A 20188-nucleotide genomic window follows, 5' to 3' on the forward strand; every position below is an offset into this window, starting at 1 on the left:
TTACTGCTCCCTGTGGCACTAAATGTGTCAAGATGCACCACTGGGTGCATTTGGCAGAAAAACTGGACCTTTCTTAATGCTACCTCCTGTCTCGCAATGATGACGCGACCACACCGTGGCCAAATGGTTTTCGGCCTTTCCTATTTATTGATCAATCTTGACGCCACCCCGAGGCAAAGTCCCTTTGATATATGGCTTAGGAAAGGCCAAATGTTCCATAAGTGTTGCACACTACCAGGAACGGCTCTGCATCCGATCTTTCCCAACACTTTACACTGCATACCTGAAAAACCTTTTGTTACAGCATGTGGGTGATATTTTACAATGTCAACCCGGTCGTAACTTTCACTGAAGAATAAGCAACGCATAACTTAAAGAAGAGTATTTCCTTGATCAAGTTGTGGAATTTGGATTTTTGAAGATTCTCTAAAAAAAGATAATGACCACAGATGAGTGTGTTCAAACACTTTGAAGACAGAGTTCATAATAAAATGAAGTAGTATAAGATTGTATCTGTGTGTGTGAGTTGGAGGGAGGGTTCCCCCCCTGAGGGCTTCTCCTTGGCCCACCCAGGCGAAGTTAACCCCTTTTGTTGTCTGATTGTAAAGCTCCCTGATTAGCAATGGATGGGTTAGTTTCTCTCCCTTTGTCTCTCCGTTTCTCCCTCATGCACATACACCACTGATCAATGTCATGAGGAAAGAGGAGTTTAAAGAAAATAAAAGGCAGGGAAGAGGAGATTAACCACAGATTTGTGTACGTGCCTGTAAAGATTGTGCAGGGAAAGGGTTGTTGTCTGTTTCTGTGTATTAATAGGACGCAATAGAGGTTTTAGAGGCATAGGAATATTTGCATCCTTGTCTGCATACTCACATAAATTGGGTGTTTGAAAACAAAAGAAACACTACAGTTTTTTATTTGATGCAATCAACGGATTAAATCTTTATTGATGCTGTTTTTAAGGATTTATGTGCACATTTATAGATTTATGTCAGTGTGGCTCTGGAAGTACCCAACTCCAGATAACTGACAGTTGTGTTTTCAAATTGTATAGTCTGTTGCTGCATTAATAACATTTTGATTTGATTATATTATATTTAATTTAATTCAAGATGTTGACTTCACTGTGATTCATTTCTGTACCTGAGAGGCAGAGTAACAGGGTGGAGTTTGCTATTGGTCATTACAGTTTCCTTATACAGCTACATCCTATCCCTATACTAATGCCTGCTGCAGCTATACACATATGCAGTGTGTGCACATCCGCAGTTCAGATGTGTCATACCGGCCTTTTATAGACATGTTGAGATAGCAGCGATGTTCTAAGAGATAGTCATGAAAGATGCAAAACATAAACACTCAAAGCCCAAACTTACAAACACCACCATAAACACACCCACAGTCACCTCCATACCTTTACACACACACAACTGTTGAGTCGGTCACAGATGCACACACACACACACACACACACACGCAGCCAGTTGTAGACACCCTTGCAGCAGAACCACTTTTTCCCACGCACCAGACTACTGGGGAAGTGAAAACAAGAGCAACAGGAACCGCCACACCATGAGAATGAGGGGTGGCAGAGGTGGGGGTGCTAGGGAGGGAGAGAGAAGTGAGACCAGAAGTGATGGCAGGGAGGTAAAAAGACTGACATGGAAACGGAACAGCAGTGAAAGCAAATAAGGAGGAGACGGTTAGTCCGGGTTAGGCATGGCTTCGTGTTCATTTTATCGGGTTAGACAAGTGAGTCAGAAGTATGCTTGATGCTTTTACTAATTTTATGAGCAGTTATGTAATGACCAAAGACAAAGGGACTTGTCGTATGTCTGGATTTGAGTAAATTCATTCAGATTCAGTTTTGCCACTGTTCACGGCCATTTTCACAGGAGAATAGCAGTGAGGTGGTACTGTGCGACCCAACACAGACAAGAAGGAGACAAGATGGTTCGCCCCTTAGAACTTCCAGAAAGAAAAATATAACCTGGACTATTCTCTCTTTGGGGGAGATTTTGTGAGGGATGTTTGAAATAATCGGTGTGCGTGCGTGCGAGCGAGCATGCTAGCGGGACAGGTGTTTGAGGGAATAAGAGTGAGGGGAACAGAGAGTGACTGAGAAAGGTGGCACTGGAGGAAGAGGAGGGGCTGAAGGAGGGCCAGGCGATAGAAAGACTTGTTGTTCGTCCTTTGATCTACAAAGAGAGCCGCTGGCTGAGAAACAGGAGGAATGCGAGAGGTTGAGACACGTTTAAAGTTACCCTCCACCGAGTGTGGTTGTGCGCGTTGAAATACGGTCAGTGAGTTTGTAGGTATCAGGTATTTCTTTCTTTATGTTCTCACACCTTGATTCTCTGCAGTTATTTTTGGATGCACATTTTCTCTATTGTCTGCAGATAAAGTATTCTCGTACGAGCCGTGAAACCCTGACACCCAGATTTATAAACCTGTGTGTGCGTGTGTGTGCGTGCGTGTGTTTCCAAGTGCACTTCAGCTCTGTGGCTTTGTTTGCATTTTTGTGCTGTCTCCTTTTTTTCGTGGTGACCAAATAGGTTTCGGGTGTCCCACCGTTTTTTCCCACTCTCCCTTCCCTCGTCCGAGACCAGAGGGGAGCCACCGGGAGAAGGCAGAGAGAGGGAGGGGGGCTAGGGGAGGGGAGGGCGGCATTCCATAGGCACGCCAAGACATTCCGAGGGAAACCATCCCAAATATTTCCCACTGTGTGTGGCGAGGGCTTTGTGTCTCCTGTTGCACACATACATAAAGTATTAAAGGCCCAACACACGCTCACACAGAACATTGGTCGACCCAACAAACACTTCTCTCTGACACACACACACAGGTGGGCGCAGTTCTGAGCAACTGATGAGCAGCCTGAATGGAGAAAAATTGACGGAGTAAAAAATTGTTGGTATGTTTTTTTTACGGTAAAAGGGACAATGATAAGAGATGGGGACTCGAGTTTGAGACTCGGACTCGAGTGCGACTTAAGTCGCACACACGGTGACTTCAGACTCGACTCGGACTCGAGCTCAGAGACTTGTGAGCATCTCTGGTCTGTAGTTGTTTCTGACTACGGGATTCAAATCAGGGAAGGCCAAGCCGTTGTGTTTCTTTGTTGTGTTGCGTTTATCAATAATCATAAGACACTGCCACAGAGCATGTTAAGCTTTCGCTTTGCCGCTCAGGTCTGTTCCTTTTTCTGTGGATGGAGGAGTTCATTGTTCATCAGAAATATGAGTATAAAAGTATTCTTGTGTACTTTACTGGAAATGCTATTTCAACAGAAGGGAAACAGTGGTTCAAACTAATGAACCCATGCAAAGGTAAATAAAAGTCCCATTTATTGTAAATGTACATGTATTGGATTAATAATGAAAGCAAATAATTAGGCCTGGGTGACATGGTCGAAATCACCGTGACAGAATATTTAAATCTATTTGCTGATGGAGATATAGTTTCATGATGACCTTACACAACACCAAACTCTTTGTATGTGAACATGAGAAAACGTCAACAACCGATTGCTGATCTTAAACACAGCTTGGTCGGGAATTTGTAGAGGTGTGTCATCCTAAGAATCATCTCAATGTGACGCAGGCTGGAACTAGAAAACAATACATGATCAAAGTGTTTTTTACTGTATACTTTAACATGACCATTAGTATAATAATTACTCCCACAGCCGAGTTGGCCCTAGGCTAGCATAGCAACGCAGTGACACCTGTGTATGCGGGTGCATGCATGATGTGTATCTGCATGCTTGTGTGTGAATTTGTTACTGAGGCTTATCTGAGGTTTCTTTAGCGGATGAATAGGTGGCTTGTTCTTTTCTTTTAGGATATTTAATGACACATGTCTCCGTTTCCGTTGCTTAGCCAAGACAAGTAAGTAGCAAACATGGCCGGCAATCATACAGACATATTTTGTCCCCATTTGAATATACTGTAAATTCCAATTGATGTGGGGCTCTACACACACAATCACCATGTGTGAATTAATGATTCAAATTCAGGTAACAGTCATAATACACAATTTCCATTTGGATGCGTGTCATAATAAGCATATACAGGGACATAATTGTGTGCCCAGGCGTTTTCAAGCCTGCTATACCTCCTCTGACCCCCCCCCCCCCCCCCCCGCCAATCCCTCCTTTCCAATTTTCCCTTTTCTGCACCCCAATATTGCTCCTTCCCGGTATCTGTTTCTCTCTCACTCTCTCTCTTTCTGCCGTTCTCACCCTGCCTCCTCGCTCCGCTCCACTCCCAGTCTCACTCTCCTCCGTTTCAGATTAGCCAAGGCGAGGAATCCGGTGCAGCCGGCAGCTGGAATGTCCTGTTTGTCTTGCTGTGTGTGTGTGTGTGTGTGTGTGTGTGAGAAGTTGGTGAGGCTGGTGCTGCTTTTTGATGTGTTCCATTGTCTGAGAGCCAAGCTGCTTCCTGTCACTGCTTTCCCCATGAGTTTGAGAGCAACAGAAAGGAGGAAAAAGAAATGAGTAAGAAATTGAGAGAATATATTGCAGGGACAGGTTGGGATGATGAGAGAGAGAAGCAAGAAGGTGGAATAGAAAAACATAGAAAGGGGAGGTGGGGGAGAAGATGGCTAGGAATAGAAGGATGAGAGAGGAAGTGATAGAGGGATGGAAACGGTAGGAGAGAGTTGGAGAGAGAGGAAGAGAGGTGAGAAGGAAGGAGGGAGAGCCTCAATAGGGCTTTTCCTCCAAACACCAATACAATGAGGTAGTGCGTAATTTCCCATGTCTCCCACACCCACGCGCACAAACACACACACACACAGCAATATTTAGCTTTATTCAGACAGTTACACTTAAGTGTTTTCTTCTCCTGCTTGCGCTCCGTTTCTGTGTTGTACACATTGTCTGACACTGGACGGCACAGATAGGATGAGAAATGACAAGACGAATAAGCGTAATGTGGTGATAAAGACAAGGCAGGAGAGGCAGCGGAGGACGCTGTCTGTCTGCAGCAAGAAAGACAGTCGCAAAGAAAGAGCAGGGAAAATAACTCTAAATGCTGTTTGCTGGTTGTTGTGAATGTGGTTCATTTCCCTGTGAAAATATGTACGTGCATAAATCATTCAACATGTGTTTTTGCGAATGTGCGCGTGTGTGTGCGCGCGCTAGTTGCTGGCCGGTGGAGGGGTTTTGACGGGGCAGAGCACAGCATTCCTGCCGGGTGGTGATGTCATGAGAACTAGCTCTCCGCTTGCAGACAGACAGCCCTGTTTATGTTCCCCTCCAGAGGAGAAACCACACTGTGTGTGTGTGTGTGTGTGTGTGTGTGTGTGTGTGTGTGTGTGTGTGTGTGTGTGTGTGTGTGTGTGTGTGTGTGTGTGTGTGTGTGTGTGTGTGTGTGTGTGTGTGTGTGTGTGGGGCTGTCTGACTGCGTTATTGGCTCATGGGGGAGGTGGGGGAAGCCGAGAGGCACTCGAGAGGGTCTACTTTCCCCTGCCGCTCAGGGAGAGGGAACCACTTACTGATGCCTTCCTCTCAGACATACCAGGAGAAAAAAAGGAAGTTTCTGTACAGTAGCCGTGCAGCTGGACTGTGCTGGTCCGAGCCATTGCCCCCTGCTCCTAAATAGTCTCCTTTGGGAGGCTGAATTCTTTGCGGTGTAATAACAAAAGCTCGGGTCAGCAAACAACCAGAGCACCAGACAGAAGCCGATATGGAGCTATTAAATATGTGTTGTTGTTCACTGTGTGGAGTTCTTCGGTAATAAGTGAATCTTCGTTTGAAAGAAAACATAATTGGTGCATGCTGAGAGCAAAAGTAGGTCAGGAATTTGAAAGAAAATTGTGAACAATCTAAAGCGTCTACAAATGCAACCATGTTGCCTCGCTTTACACAATTAAAGATGTTCTCCCATGAGTGAGATGGAAATCCAGTAGGTAACCGTAACAAAAGCTGCGAACTAGCTTCAGAAATGTTGTCGTCCTCTCCCAGATACCGCCGGTACGGCCGTCTTTGTGTCTGTGGTCACGGTATAATGGTTTCCCTTGGGTTAGTGAAATGTGATCTTCGGTCTCTGCCGCTTAGTGAATCATAGATCATTCTCCCACACTCAACACGCTGGGCGAAACGCAGCAAACCCCTCCGAAGGCATTCTGCCCGCGCCGCACACAGCTCGGATGATGAAGGACTCTTGTCAGCCGCGCTAATACCTGCCAGTGAGAAATAGCCGAGGGCTTTAGGGTCGTTATTTTCACAACCCTGTGGCACACGGGCCCACTTTAGTAGCTCGGGTAGCTCCTCCACATGAAGTCATGCTCTGGAGGCAACCATGCCTGCTCAAATGTGATTTTATAAATTAGCTTTTGGCAGAAAGCCATTTTTCTTCTCCTTTTTTTTAACCGTCTCTTTGCTATGACAAGGAGTTAGAGAATAACGTGATTGTAGCTTTGAGCCAATAATCTAAGGGTTGCATCGGTTTGTCTGAGGCAAACGACTGTCCAGGCCAACACGGAGCCATTCCTGTTTGCTGATTGATTCAAGACTGCTTATTACCCTTTTGTTGATATTCTAGGGTTTCACTTTGACCGTGTGAGAATACTGCATCGTAGCGGCCAGCTCTAGGATTCAAAGCTAAAAGTGTGCGGTTGATGTGCGCAGGCGTTTTCGCACATGTTTAGGACCTCTGTTTAATATATTTCACTGTTAAAAAAAGATGAGTGAGCACTGATTTCCACTTATGATAACATCATCCCCCTACAGCATGAAGGAGTTCTAGGAAGTCACGTTATCCTTCCCTGCTGTCTTTTGTTAATGTTAGGTTATTAACTACCTCTGCTTGGGATGAATGTGTGTGGTCTGTTGTGTGTGTGCGCTTAGAGTTGCACAAGTAGGGATATTGAAATTCGGCGGTTGTGTATGTGTCTTCCTGTCTCCTGTTTATAGAGTTTTGGGGCGTTGTGATGGTGCCTGTGCACCCCGAAGCAGGCACACCCAGCCCGCAGCGTGGTGTCCATGGCGACCCAGCTGGGTTCTAACTTTACCTCAAAGGCTTTCCATGCTAGCCATGCCTCCTCACAAAGTTCTTCTCCAATATTGACAGTGTTGTTGAGCTCATAGTTAACGTTGATGCATCCGTTTTAGAGATATGGGCGCAGAGGTGTAATAATACCAACCATTTCATAACGTCCATGGAGCAGAGCAAACGCGTATGATCGTTAAAGCGGGGAGCGACATATGCTTGTACTCACTAGAGTGAGTAAAGTCAATGTTTGGGAAACACTGGTGAGTGTAACGTACGCTCTCTGAAAAGCAACTTCTGTGGTTGTTTTTTAATTCTTCTTTTACTCTTCTATTGTCACAGGAAGATTTTTTATGCAAATGATGGAAAGGAAAAGCAGCAAGGTGGGAACCTCTGACCTACACAGCTTTACAACTACAACCCTGCACCCTTTGTGGGCTAAGTTTATTTATGTGTGTGTGTGTGTGTGTGCGTGTGCGTGTGCAGAGTTTCCGAGAATGAGTTGTGTAAACAATTACATTTAAACCTCATGGAGACAGAGATAATAGATGGTAACCCCCCCCCCCCCTCATAGTCTGTGGTTTCTGAACTCACCACTGTACTGTATGTGCGTGTGCGCATGTTTTGATGTTGCCATTTATCTCGTCTCTGATGTGTGGAACTGCGTCCATCCACACAGTTTATGTTCTCTGTGTAGGTCTGTACGCTCTGTAAACATTCTTTAAATGTCTGGCCTGCTCTCACGTCTCACTGTACTGCTTGTACGTGCGCGTGTAGGTCTCGGGAATGTGCTGCAAGCTTGGCTTTCCAACTTTTAGACTAAGTTTTCTCGCACTTCTTCCCAAAAGCCTGCAGTTTTGGTGGTCCGATCAGGAGGTTTGACGTCTGTTAAGAACACGCACACACACGCACTTTCTTGGTTTTCTTCTTGTCCCCTCCTCAGTCATATTAAAGGAAAAGTCTTTGCAGGGTAGGAATGGTCACAGGCAGAACCAGCAACCCCCCGCCCAGAGAGCAAAGAGGTGGACGGCCGGAGAGGTCAAGCTGCTTGACCTGGGGAATTCAGTGTGGATAGATAGATGGATTGATAGAAATTAGAGAAGAAAAGAGAAGAGTGAGTACTGAGAGGAGATAAATATGAGGAAAACAAAGGAGGGAAAGCAGGAGAAAAACTGAACATAAAAAGATCATTTAAGTTTCTGGGCAGAATAAGAGAAAAAAATCATATTGGATTTTTAGGCTCAACTGGCCACGTGCCACAACTATTTTCTAATTCACATGACTTCACATTCAAATTCATTCACAATAGCATTTTTTTAGTTAAATGTGAAACCCATGCTGCTGTGCTTAAACAAGCATAACAATATGCAAATAGAGCTGGTTTATGAGAGAGTGCAAGGTGAGACTGAGGTCAGTGCTAAGTCCCAAATATCTGCAAATCCTAGAAACTGGCATGCAGCTGCAGCTATTCAATACTTACCTAATTTATCTATTTATAAGTATAGGAAGTTAATAAGGATAGTTCCTTTGAAAACAATTACCAAAACCATTAACAATTTAAAAAGAATGTTAATTAATGGGCCTTTTAAGGTTTTCTCAGTTTTTTTATGAATATAATTTGTTACTTCCCCCCTGGCCTGCTTTTATCTCACAGAAGTGTCTTTTCCTTACAAAGCAAGCTACTGGGAAACACATGCAGGATATAAATGGGATGGAAAATTAGACCCACAGAAGGTACCAAAATAAAAAAATGATGATGCGCAACGTGCGTCTTTTCCCCATTTCCTGCTCCGCCCCTTTCAGGCGTAGGAAACCCAGTGTCTCGTGTTTCTCACAGGAACTGCAGCCCAGCATTTAACTACCGACACGAAGTCTGAGAAGTTTGTTTTCATGCATTTATTCTTGTGTGCAGCATTGCCAGTGCATCAATACAAACACACCAAAAGAGATGTATATATGTGTGTGTGTGTTTATTCTTAGCTCGGATGTTATCATTGGTGGGAATCATATCTCTGACATCCTTTCATATTTTCCTATGGCAGGGAGCTCAATACAGCTACATACAGAATGAAAAAAACAGTGAATATGAAATCACGACATGCACATCCAACAGTTATCGTTGATGTAAGCGTACAAACCTCTCTTGTTATTGGTTGAAAGTTGCCAGTACTATTGGCTCATTGTTGTATTGTTCAAATGCCAATCATTCCAGTCATGTCATTCCTCACTCGTGCAAACCTTCTGACTCAATGCTTTCGTTTACACATGTCCGCTCGTCGTGGTGCATGCCTGTGCTGTTTTTTCTGGGTGTGCGATGGTGTAATATTAGTGTGTTGTTAGGGTGTGTTGTGGCTATGGGTGTAGCCTTTTTTGCGTGGGACGCTTCTATTTAGGGCCATTTAAAGTGTATTCGTGTGTGAGAAGGAAAGCTCTCGCTGCGTCCCACCAACTCAAATTAAATTGGCATATCCGTTGATTAATTAATGTTGCAACTCAAGCCACCCAGCGACCCCCTTTGTTGCCAATGGCAACCAGAGGTGACTGGAGTGCCTGAGTACCTGTCTGTCTGGCTGATCCCATGGACCTCCTACACGCGCACACACACACACACAGAAGGCCTCCTTGGATGCAGCAAGCCCTTTCTTTCTTTCTTTCTTTCTTTCTTTCCCTCCATTTTCCTGCTGTCTATTTTGGTCAATTGGTAGCCCGTTCCCACAGTGCTGCTGTTCCCATGGTTATCGCCGCGGAGATAGCGAATGGGGGTTGGGGTGGTGGGCTTGACAGGCAGCGGGAGAGACAGCGTTGCTCTGTTCGAAGAGATAGGGGACTCTGTGGCTTGAGGGAAGGCGGGGGGTGAGTGAGTTGGGGGTGAATTGGCGGTGGCGGGGGGGTGAATGAAGTGTATGGGGTTGAGAGTGTGAGTGTGTGTGATGTGTAGCTCCCATGGACGTCACAGGTGGCCCGTGAGGATTAAGCTTATGGGCTCTCATTAGATTCACAATTTTTTATTTAATCCACTTGGTGATATTCATATCTTCAATTACCTTTAAAGCTGTGAACATAATGTCTTCCTGGCCTGATGTGAGACTTCTTTCTGAGAGTAGATGCTACTTCCTGAGACTGCAAAAAGAGAGGTGGCAAAGAAGGTTGACGAGAAGGGTAGGAGCCAGGACCTGGTGTATGTGTGTGTGTGTGTGTGTGTGTGTGTGGGGGGGGGGGGGGGGGGGGGGGGGGGGGGGTTATGACCAGCAAAAGGAGGGAGCGAGGGAGGGGTGCTGGTGGGAGTTCGGGGCTCAGAAAGAGGGACGGATTCAGTTCCCACACTTCTAATTACTGTGTCACTGGAGACTGAAAGGGGACTGCCCCTGGCCCTGGGGAATTCGCTGGGACCGGTCGCGGAGAGAGAGCAGCAGTGGTGGAGGGAGGAGAGGGGGCAGGGGCAGAGGGGGGGGGGGGGGGGGGGGGAAGGGTGGACTTAAAGAGGGTGTACGACACAGGACCTCTCTCTCTCCGCTGCCCCTTTCTTTTTGGTTTTACCTTGTTGCATTCACAACAGAGGTGAACCCCTCTACCGCGGGTCCCCTCCCCTCCTCTGCCCTAATACCCCAACCTCTCACCTCCGACCCACTTCTCCTTAGCCGTCCCTCACCCTTCTCCGCCTCAGTCCTCTCTTTACCCTCAGCCTTTGTTTGCTATCATGTACTGCTTCCTTTTTACCCCAACACCCCCCTCTTCTTTCCTTTTTTTATTTTCTAAACCCCCCCCCCCTCTGCCTCTCTGCCTCTCTGTGTTTAATGCTGCGTTTCCCCCCTGGTTCTCCTGTTGACATGAACAAGGCTCCCAGAGACTCTTTGATGTGAGTTTGAAAAAGCGCACACACACACACACACACACACACACACACTGATGCTGCATCATTATTACCACTTAACCCTGAGCCCTTTGGCTCTTTTATTTGCCGTTATCTCGCCCTCCCTTAGCCTTTTCCACTGTGAGTTGTGTGCTTGTGACCTCAAAGTATTCGCGGGACCGACATGGGCCGAGTGGGTGGGTGTGTCTGTGTCGGTCCAAAAGCTCAGCAGCGGTTTAAAACAGTAATGATGTTCTTATCTTGCATGAGCATCTCTTTCCATTGTCTCTGGGACCGATTGGTCATTTGTGGCCCCCGTAAAATCACCAGCCTTTTTTAGTGTGTACAGCTGAGTTTTTTGTTTTTGAACCCATTGAGTAAGTTGTCAGGAACAATTACATTTTGTTAGTAACCACCTCGGTTCTTGAGCCATGCTAAGTGCTCCTATTGGGAATGTTATGCTTATTTTAAAACTACGAATGGCCCATTATAATTTGGACAAAAGACCTTTTTGCATGGTCGATCAATGTTGAGCCTGGAAGCTCAGTGGGTACATGATGCATACATTGTAAAGCTGCAGAAAGGTTCAATGGTCTATCACATGCTCTCAACTACTTCTCGTGCTCTTCAATCAGCAAATGGAGTGGTCTCAGTTGACGGGGACATTGTAACTCCTGAACGAGTGTGAACGGCCTCCTTTAGATCCCTCTCTGCCAAGTGTCCATTGTAGATATGTCAAACACGACATGGGTTCACGTGTTTGTGGTCATGTACTATCGATGCTTACGGTCCGAGGACCTGAGCGGATGAGAGTTTGTCACCTAGGCCCACGCAGTCAGATGGATGCAGAAACTATAAATGCTGCACACTGCTTAGGAAATAGTTGCTCTATCTGAGATCTTGAAATGTACAAGATGATCCCACTTGTTACCCACAGAAAAGGATGAACTTCGGCCCGCTTACTCCTCAGAGTGCAAACAAAGTGAGAGGGCATATTTGTGTCACAGGAATCCCGCCTGGGCGCTTTGAAAGATAAAAGACGTGCAGAAAATAAAGCAGTCCCCGCCTTTGGGAATCTGGCCATCAGTGTATGCCTCCTGTTGCAGAATAAGCCAATTAGAAGGTCACACAGTATGTGAAATGATCTGTAGATAACAAGCCACGCTGACGAGTCGTCCGTCAAAAAGCCACGCTAGTGAGTCTGTCCTCTATCGTCCGCTCACAGCTCTTCAGGAGGGATAAGCAGCCACCACCGCTGTCAATATTTATCGTGGATAAAACACTCTGCATTATGATGTCATTGCCTCAGTGCCTGCAGGCCTTTACATCAGGCAGAGATAAGAGGGGGGGGGTGGAAGTAACGTTGAGGAAGGAATCTGCTGGTGGCTCTCCCGTGACGAATCTGTGAGTGTGTGTGTGTGTGTGTGTGTGTGTGTGTGTGAGCGTGCAGATGTAGATCAGGTCGATGCATTCAGGTTGAATGGGTTGAATTTCAGTTTGGTGTGAGTGGGTGTAGTGACAGTTAGAGAACTGTTAGCGCATGTCGAGGAAACGTTCTGGATGTCGTAATTATGGCAGGTTGAGTAGGTGCACCAAAGGCACGGGGGGGGGGGGGCGGAGCATTTGGAGCACCGTTTTGGCCACAGAAGGACAAATGCACTGAAAGGCAGCACAAAACTCACCAGTTGTGTCCTCAACAATTGTTTCCAAATGTAAAGTTTCCTCTCGCTTTAATAGGTATAGGTTTCAAGAGCAATCCAGAGATGTTTACTTTCTTGATTATTCAATTAGTCATTATATATCTACAAAAATGAGATTTGTATTGACCAACACCATGTATTGAACAAACACATATGTTTATTTTCTTAAAGGAGGATCAAAACTAGATAATCACAACGGGTTGCTACTGGACACTCTGAAGCCTCCATCAATTTTTTCGTTTTCAGCTCAACCAAACAAGTACATGGAAATTAACCGCTAAACTTAAAAAGCACATTAAGGGCAAGTGCTGAATGCCGTTTGCCACCTGACTCCAACACACAATGTTTAGTCCGGCTGTTTTTAATTTCAACTCATCATCCATAAAAAGCAACATGTCAATGGATGCTGGCCGGTTGTTTAATCCATCTTTTTATGTTTCCGAGATGAGCTGTTTTTATCCCTCTTCAAAACCCACTGCCCAGTGAGCAGCATTGTCAACGGACCTTTTCAGTACGTTGATCTCCCCGGCTGTTTGGCTTAGAACGGCCCCAGCTACCCGGCGTCTGAAGAGAGAGAGAAAAAGTACTTGGGAGATGCAGAGAAAGAAGGGGGTTAGAGGTCAGAGACAACTAGAGAGACGGAGATTGAAGGGAACACTGGGAGGGGGGCGGGGGGGCGGCTGAGAGAGAGACTGTTATCTGCTAGACTCCAGACTGTTATCTTCTTCATCACCCTTTTAGTGAGCCCCCGATGAAGAGGGAACTGAGGGGAAAAATTGTTGAGAGGCCGGAGTGAAGGGGTGAGAAAACGGTCAAAAGTGGGAAAAGAAAGTTGACAGGAGAAAAGGAACAAAAAGAGGGATTGAGGGAGCGCGAGACGCCCCAAGGGAGCGGGACCAACCGAGCGGGACCAACCGAGCAGGGTTTCCCTCAGTTTCCCCCCAAATCATGAAGGGCAGAGAAATGTTGCTACTGACGACCCGTCACAACTCCTGTATCATTTCTATGGTATGAAACAGGAATATCTTTACTTTTAGGTCTTTTATAGTAAAATGGTTTCAAAATAAAGATATATTTCTTATAATTAAGAGAACCATGTGCAGTATAAAAAAATTTAAAAAAATTGAAATACAAAGACATTTTACAACTATTTCAATGATGTCTTACTGTTTATGCAAGTAGTTGCTGCATTTGGTCTACTTAGAACGTGGTTATTTAAGTGAGAAGGCTTGTCTAAAGAGAAAAGTCAGCGAATCTATTACTGGACGGATGTTGGAGAACTCGGTGGACGGGGTCACACCTCTTCAACCCTTGAAGAAAAATAAGAGTGCAGGACAAGGGTCAATTAAGTAGTGTTGAAATAATAAAGCAACTTGGCATAAAACAACTACAACACATCTGTCTCAGATGACATGAAGTTCACTGGATTTTTTTTAACACTGTCCAAATGCATGCCAATGAACATTTTGTTTCCAATGCGAAGCATTTACACAAAAAAGAGAAAGACGAGCAGGCTTTCGCTGTCATAGCTGATTCAACACCACAGGATGCAACCCTGGGAAGATCTGGGAAGACAAAATGTACCTTGCAGGTACGATGCGTGGGTGCAACGTGAATCAGTGTGAGAGAGTTGCATGTGAATTTATCTTAGACCTTCTGCATGCCGAGCAAACTAAGTGAAGTGAGTCAGAGGAAGGTGTGCGTGTGAGTCGTCAGGCCCGGACAGGCTCTGCTGTGGTCCAAGTTCAGGTTGCTGTCAGGTGGTAGTGGTTAGTTAACGGAGCTGGTAATTACCTCAGACACTGGCCAGATGCCCACAGGGTACTGTGGGAAAGTACATGTGCTTAGTGGGTCACTGCGGCATTTCCCTCGTGCTGCTGCACAAGGTGTTTGAATACAGTATCAGTATCTTATTAAAAAAAATGCAATAAACTCCCAACTTGGTTCTTTCTCGTTGATATGTTGGTTAATTCATTATATTTCCCGGTGCATTCAGTGGAATCTCGTCCCACTGTCCATTACATTACACACTATGTTCATCACATTTGTTTATTTACCCACATTTTGAGTATGCTTGAATGAACAAGAACTCATCTGAAGCCCATTTGAATTTACTAAAATTATTTTTTTCAACATGAGACGGGCAGTTGCAGTTTTATAATCTTACCCCAGTTCGAATGCATTTCAAGATCTCGTTGTGTCTTTAAACAGATCAAGGGAATAATACGCAAACAATAGGCCCAAAAGATGATAGTTCCAACCTCCAGTAGGATGTTGCAGCTACTGAACCTCTTTTTAATTACAATGAATGTCCTCCAGGAAGTGTTCTCCGTAAAAACCATTTCACGAGTCGCTCTCCCTTGGTTTGCGTTGCAAGTTGCAGACTGTTATTCGGGCGTTATTTTTACCAATCAGAAGCCCCTTGATTTCATGATTGACACTGACATGACATCAGCGCTTTCAGTGAACAAGTGTTAAATGAAGCGAGGTGTTTCCACTCCCTGCACACATTCTCCTTCCTTCTGCCCAGCTAAAAACAATTATAAACAGGTCACTTTTCCACAGTTTAAACCTGTGGGTGTGAGATTGTCGATTGCTTTTGAAAGGTGTCCCAGTCACTTAGCCTGACCTTGGGACCGCGTAGGAAAGGGGGAAAAATCAATGCTTTCAGCCAGTCAGCTACCCCTTACTCATCATTTATTCAGCGTGAGGCTGCTTTTTCCGGATCTCCGTGTGATCCCACAATGGGACTACATCATTTCACAGTTGCAGCAAAGGTTCAGACGGAATGACGTGGAAGTAAATCTGGCAGGATGTCCGGGGACAGGCGACGATGGGAGCAAACAATGAATCGCTGCTGTTGTCTTTCTCATTCTGTGTATATTTCTCAAGACCACAGCAACCATGACCAGTGGAATTAAGTGGGGGTTTTTTCAAAGGGAAATGATGGTGCAGTTCTTCCTCCCCTCTCGCTCTCCTTCTCTTTAGTTCCCACGCTGCCTTTTACCTGACTTACCACAATTTGAATCAAATCACTTGTGCCCAATTGGCTGCTCAGACCATGTGACCTACATCAGCCCTAAAAGCACCGCCTTTTGAGATTGGTCGAGGATTTTTTCCCATGGGAGCTGGCGTGTGTGTGTGTGTTAGGAAATATCCCCCCCCCCCCCCCCCCTCCCCTGCCTCCTTCCCACTCCCTCTCTTTCCTACCTCCTCCCCAATATCCCCCTTTCTCCTCTTTTTTCCACCTCCCATCCTTTGAAACACAGTATCACACTTTAGATAGCCCTTTTGTTGTCATGACAAGGAGCATTCTTTCTCCGGCGCGGCCACACGGAGTGTGAGAATGCCGGAGGTTCCCCGAAAAACAGGGAGAACAAAAGACTAACACACTAACAATATGTAGCAGTGTAGCAACTCCCTTAAACTACTCAGAGTATGATGGGAAACAGTTCCAACGACAAACGCTTTCATTTGTTTCATTTCTGGTGTCGTTTTGATCCCACGGCCGCAACGTTAACAAAGAAAAGACTCGTAAGAACAATCACTTGTAACAAAATATCATTTGTTGGCGAATGAGGACAGACTTGGCGCAGCAACTGGTATCCTCTCGTGCGGCTCGGCCGGTACATCCAGCGCTGTTGGGAAAAGCTCTCGAGTTGCGGTTAGAGAAGACTTGCGTCCAGAAGACGCGTATTTAAAACACAGTCCATAACACAGTTGTGGATCCCGTGGCACGCACCAGTTCTGTACAAACGGCTTCTTTAGAAGGGCAGACTGTGGTGACTGGAGCCACATGCTTCTTGGTGTTCACACGCATGATCTTGTGCACACATGCGATTGGTTTTGACGCCGCCGTCGGCCTGATTGTTTCTGTGTCGCTAAACGTGCGGGGGTGGGGGGGGTGCAGAAGAGGCACCTGCACACGTTTGTTATCCTTCAGCTCTCTGTGACATCTGCGTGAGCGAGGAAAAAAACCCTGGTGGCATTACTGTGGAACAAACGTATCTCTTAAAACTGAAAAATTCTTTCGGAAATCAACTGGTTCAACCTGGTTTTGAATCATAAATGAAATAATATCTGTTTTTATTAAAAATATAAAGCTCTGTAAAACCTCACCACTGTGGCCGGGCTCGTTTCGTCACGTGCATTTCCATGAAAATCATGAATGCATATCTGTTAATATCACTATCATGTGTGCTATTCTCACTGTAATATACAGCCTTACGTCGCACAGTGTCACTTTCTCCAAAAATGAGTTCTTGGGGAAAAAAGATCAAACGCCATCTCTGCATTTCCAAGCAGCAGTGTTTGGATTGATCCTCCGGGGGATTGCTTCCACGCCGGGTTGCTTGTGTGCGAGGTGCCGTTGCGTGTGTGCCTGCCGGTCCGTGGCTTAGCCTTGAGAGTTCAGAGCAGGTCCTGGCTTGCTCTACTCTGGGAAACTTTGAGCTGAGCAAATAGCTCGGTCTGTTCTCCTGGCTGTCGCCGTGTGTGTGTGTGTGTGTGTGTGTGTGTGTGTGTGTGTGTGTGTGTGTGTGTGTGTGTGTGTGTGTGTACAAGAGTGCACCAACGGAGAGATGAGCTTCATTCCCGCAGGCAGACAGGAGATGACACCTCTGCTATTCCCACACCTCCACAGTCTAGCTGGCTTTCTCCTGTCCCGACCTCAGTCGCCACAGAGGCAAACACCCTCCGCGTGTGCACACAGAGGACGGGACATACTGTTGTGTGCAGCAAAGCGCAAATGCATCTGCAGTCGTCATTTTAATTTTTTTCCCGGATAAAGAGAGAGAGCGGAGGGGAGAGAGAGAGAGAGAGAGAGAGAGAGAGAGAAGGGGCTTCCAGTGAGCCAGTCGAGGATTGGGCTTTGTGAGGTTTTTTAGTGAGGTTTGATTTACAACCCACCTCTAAGTGGAATGTTGTTTGCTGGGTGGAGCTCAGGTGTGTTGACAAGGCTTTTAACACTGACATGCTGTCAGGATGGCTCACAGACGAGTGTGAGTGTGTGTGTGTGTGTGTGTGAGCGTGTACACACGTTGGGGGCCGGCAAACGAGGTCACTAATGTCCCACCGGTGAGATCTCTCACCAGGGAGAGCCTGGACAGCACAGACGTGTGAACGTTACTGAGGCGTAGACGCTGTCAACACACACACACAGAGAATGTGTGTGTGAATGGGTCGACAATGCACTTTTTCGCACTATTAGGACCATGAGCTCCACCCGGTTTTAAAGAAGGAGGAGGGGGGGGGGGCTTTTTCAACTTTGACGGGTGAATTATTAGTCAAATTTCTGTTCAATGCAGGTGTACAGTCTGTGTGGAGAGGAACTCATTGGCCGAAATGCACAAATTAAAATGTGAACGTTTAAAAGATGATTGGGCATCTTGAAAATATAATCTGGTCACACTGCTGCTGACCTCCAGCCCCAGAATCTCATCTCAAGTTCCTAATCGCACTTGTACTTAAATCATTTTAAAATAAAATAACAGTTTTAAATTAAAAAAACAGAATGGCCACTTCATGCAGCACTGTCTCAGGTGTGCAGAAGAGAGATACTGCACTTTTAATTTTGCTCTTTGTTTTTTATTGTTCCAGTTTTCTAACTTATTCTGTTACTTTTTATATGAACAAGCAAGTGCAGCACGGAAGACTCTTTCTTGGAAAGGCCGTGCACTTACTTACTTCTGGGTTTAGCCGGTTGAGGAAAGCGACACAAACATTTTTGCCTTCAGACGTCGGCCAACTAAACTGTCACCTGACTCGACACTATTTATAGGTGCAGACGCAGGCGTTGCAGGAACACTGATGGGTGTATCTGGCCATTAGTTATGCAAAAGGTAGCTTATGTGCACTTTGTTCACTGTGAGGAGATTATTTTTATCTCGATGGGCTGCACCTGTTTCCTTTTTATCTTGGGAAAAGTCTTCTTTCAGACCCGCTTCAAATGACTGCTTTTATGTGTTTGTCCAGGCGTGTAACAATGACGAGTACGCAGCGGTACCCAGAAAGGACATGGCCAGGATGCTTCAGCAGAAGGGTCAGTCAAACACTGGATGCATTTAACTGGATCTTTTACCCCTTCGCTTCTGTTTAATGTAGCTTTTGAGAATTGGAACAGCCAACCTTAATGAATCCATGAAAGGCCTTTATTCTGTTTCTAGGATTTCTGCAGGGCGAGGACAGCATCGACCACACAATCCTACAACAACAACAGGAAGAGGGGACGCTTGGTGACATTCTGACCCCTGAATTCCCCAGGTATGTTCAGTGTCAGTGGGCCCCCCTTTCGGGGCTGAACCCTGACACGCTGACCTTTCCCGGGGGGGCACCCATACAGCTCCACGCCGTGCCCCCCGCCGTCCTGCCGAGGATACCGCTCTTCTACGTCTGCACCAGATGTGGCAAGGTGTTCTGGGAAGGCTCCCACTTTGGCCGCGTCCTCTCCATGTTTCAGGAGGTCTTGCACATTGCAGGCGAGGACACCAAATCCGCTGCGGCTGCACAGTAGGATTGACATCTGCAGAGCTACTGCGCTTTACCTGTCGCTCAAATGCATCCACAGTAATAGCATGGAATCCAATTATAGACATTTCTTTTTTCCTTTTTCTAATCGACTTGATGGGAGAGTAATAAGAAAAGAGGCATTAAGAATGACTTCATCTGCAAGAGAGACACCCACTTCAACTCCTTTGGATACATTTGGATTTCCTTTTTGCCATATGGTTTTAAAATGTGTCAAACCCCCCAAAAAAACAGACACATATGGTTTCAACGGCTTTACACCTTTTGCATTTGTGAGAGTTTTAAGCTCAGTGATCCAAAGACGGATCACGCTGTGATCAATTTCGAACTTTTGATTTGATCAGATTTTTGTCGTTGATCAGGTTTTCTGTTACACCACATTCAGAGGGATTTATGGTTTGGATCGTATTGAGATCCTTTTAATTGTTCTTAATTCTAATTCCTTGTTGAGGGATTTTTTTTTATCATCAAACAATAAAGCATGTTGCTATTTCATTTGTTCTTATTTTATTGTTTGGATTTAAAAGTTGCTGTTATCGGATCACAAGTTCTACGGCCTTTTCTGTGTGATCTGTATCTATTTTGTTGAAAGCTGAATATGCGTGAATAAAATGCATTTAACTCTATATATCAATCTGTGAGAAATCCCAGTTGTTCCTGTCTCCGTACTGGTATTTTAGGACGTGTTTCCAAATGGAGGGGACAGATGGTGAAGGATTAAGAGTAGACGGCATGATCATCAACAGATCCTCTAAGCTTCACTGATGTCTGTCAGGTGTAACACTAACAGTGTGGGGGTCTGGTGCCCCGAGGCTGAAGAGCAGACGGGTCACAGAGTAACCCAGCACACACACACACACACACACACACACATACAGAATCCCTTCATATTTTCTCATACCTGACTTCCCAACTCTCCTCTCTGCACACCACGTTGGATTTTTGTTGGACCTACAGAGATCTTTTGTGGAAAATTATGCATTTAAATGTTCTAGTGTTTATTTTGTTGACACTCTAAGGCTAAGTTCAAATCAATTTAAGAAAGAAAAAAAAACAGAACCACTGCCGTATATTTACTTTAATTAATTGACCACTTAACAGGCATCAAAGCGCCGCCC

The 20188-nt window shown here is 45.6% G+C and overlaps 1 protein-coding gene across 3 annotated transcripts in view; it reads left to right on the top strand.

The window, feature by feature from the left end:
- Positions 1-19696, top strand: part of exd3 (exonuclease 3'-5' domain containing 3) — a 31612-nt gene extending 11916 nt beyond the window's left edge. For all 3 annotated transcript variants that reach the window (XM_037484553.2, XM_037484556.2, XM_037484554.2), the window contains exons 20-21: positions 18519-18585; positions 18710-19696. In XM_037484553.2, coding sequence (XP_037340450.2) covers positions 18519-18585; positions 18710-19056 — 414 coding nt within the window. In that variant the 3' untranslated portion in view covers positions 19057-19696. The remainder of the gene's footprint in view (positions 1-18518; positions 18586-18709) is intronic.
- The last annotated feature ends 492 nt before the right edge of the window (positions 19697-20188 follow it).

Source organism: Pungitius pungitius, chromosome 18 (assembly GCF_949316345.1).
Source record: "Pungitius pungitius chromosome 18, fPunPun2.1, whole genome shotgun sequence".
NCBI classification, from domain to species: Eukaryota; Metazoa; Chordata; class Actinopteri; order Perciformes; family Gasterosteidae; genus Pungitius; species Pungitius pungitius.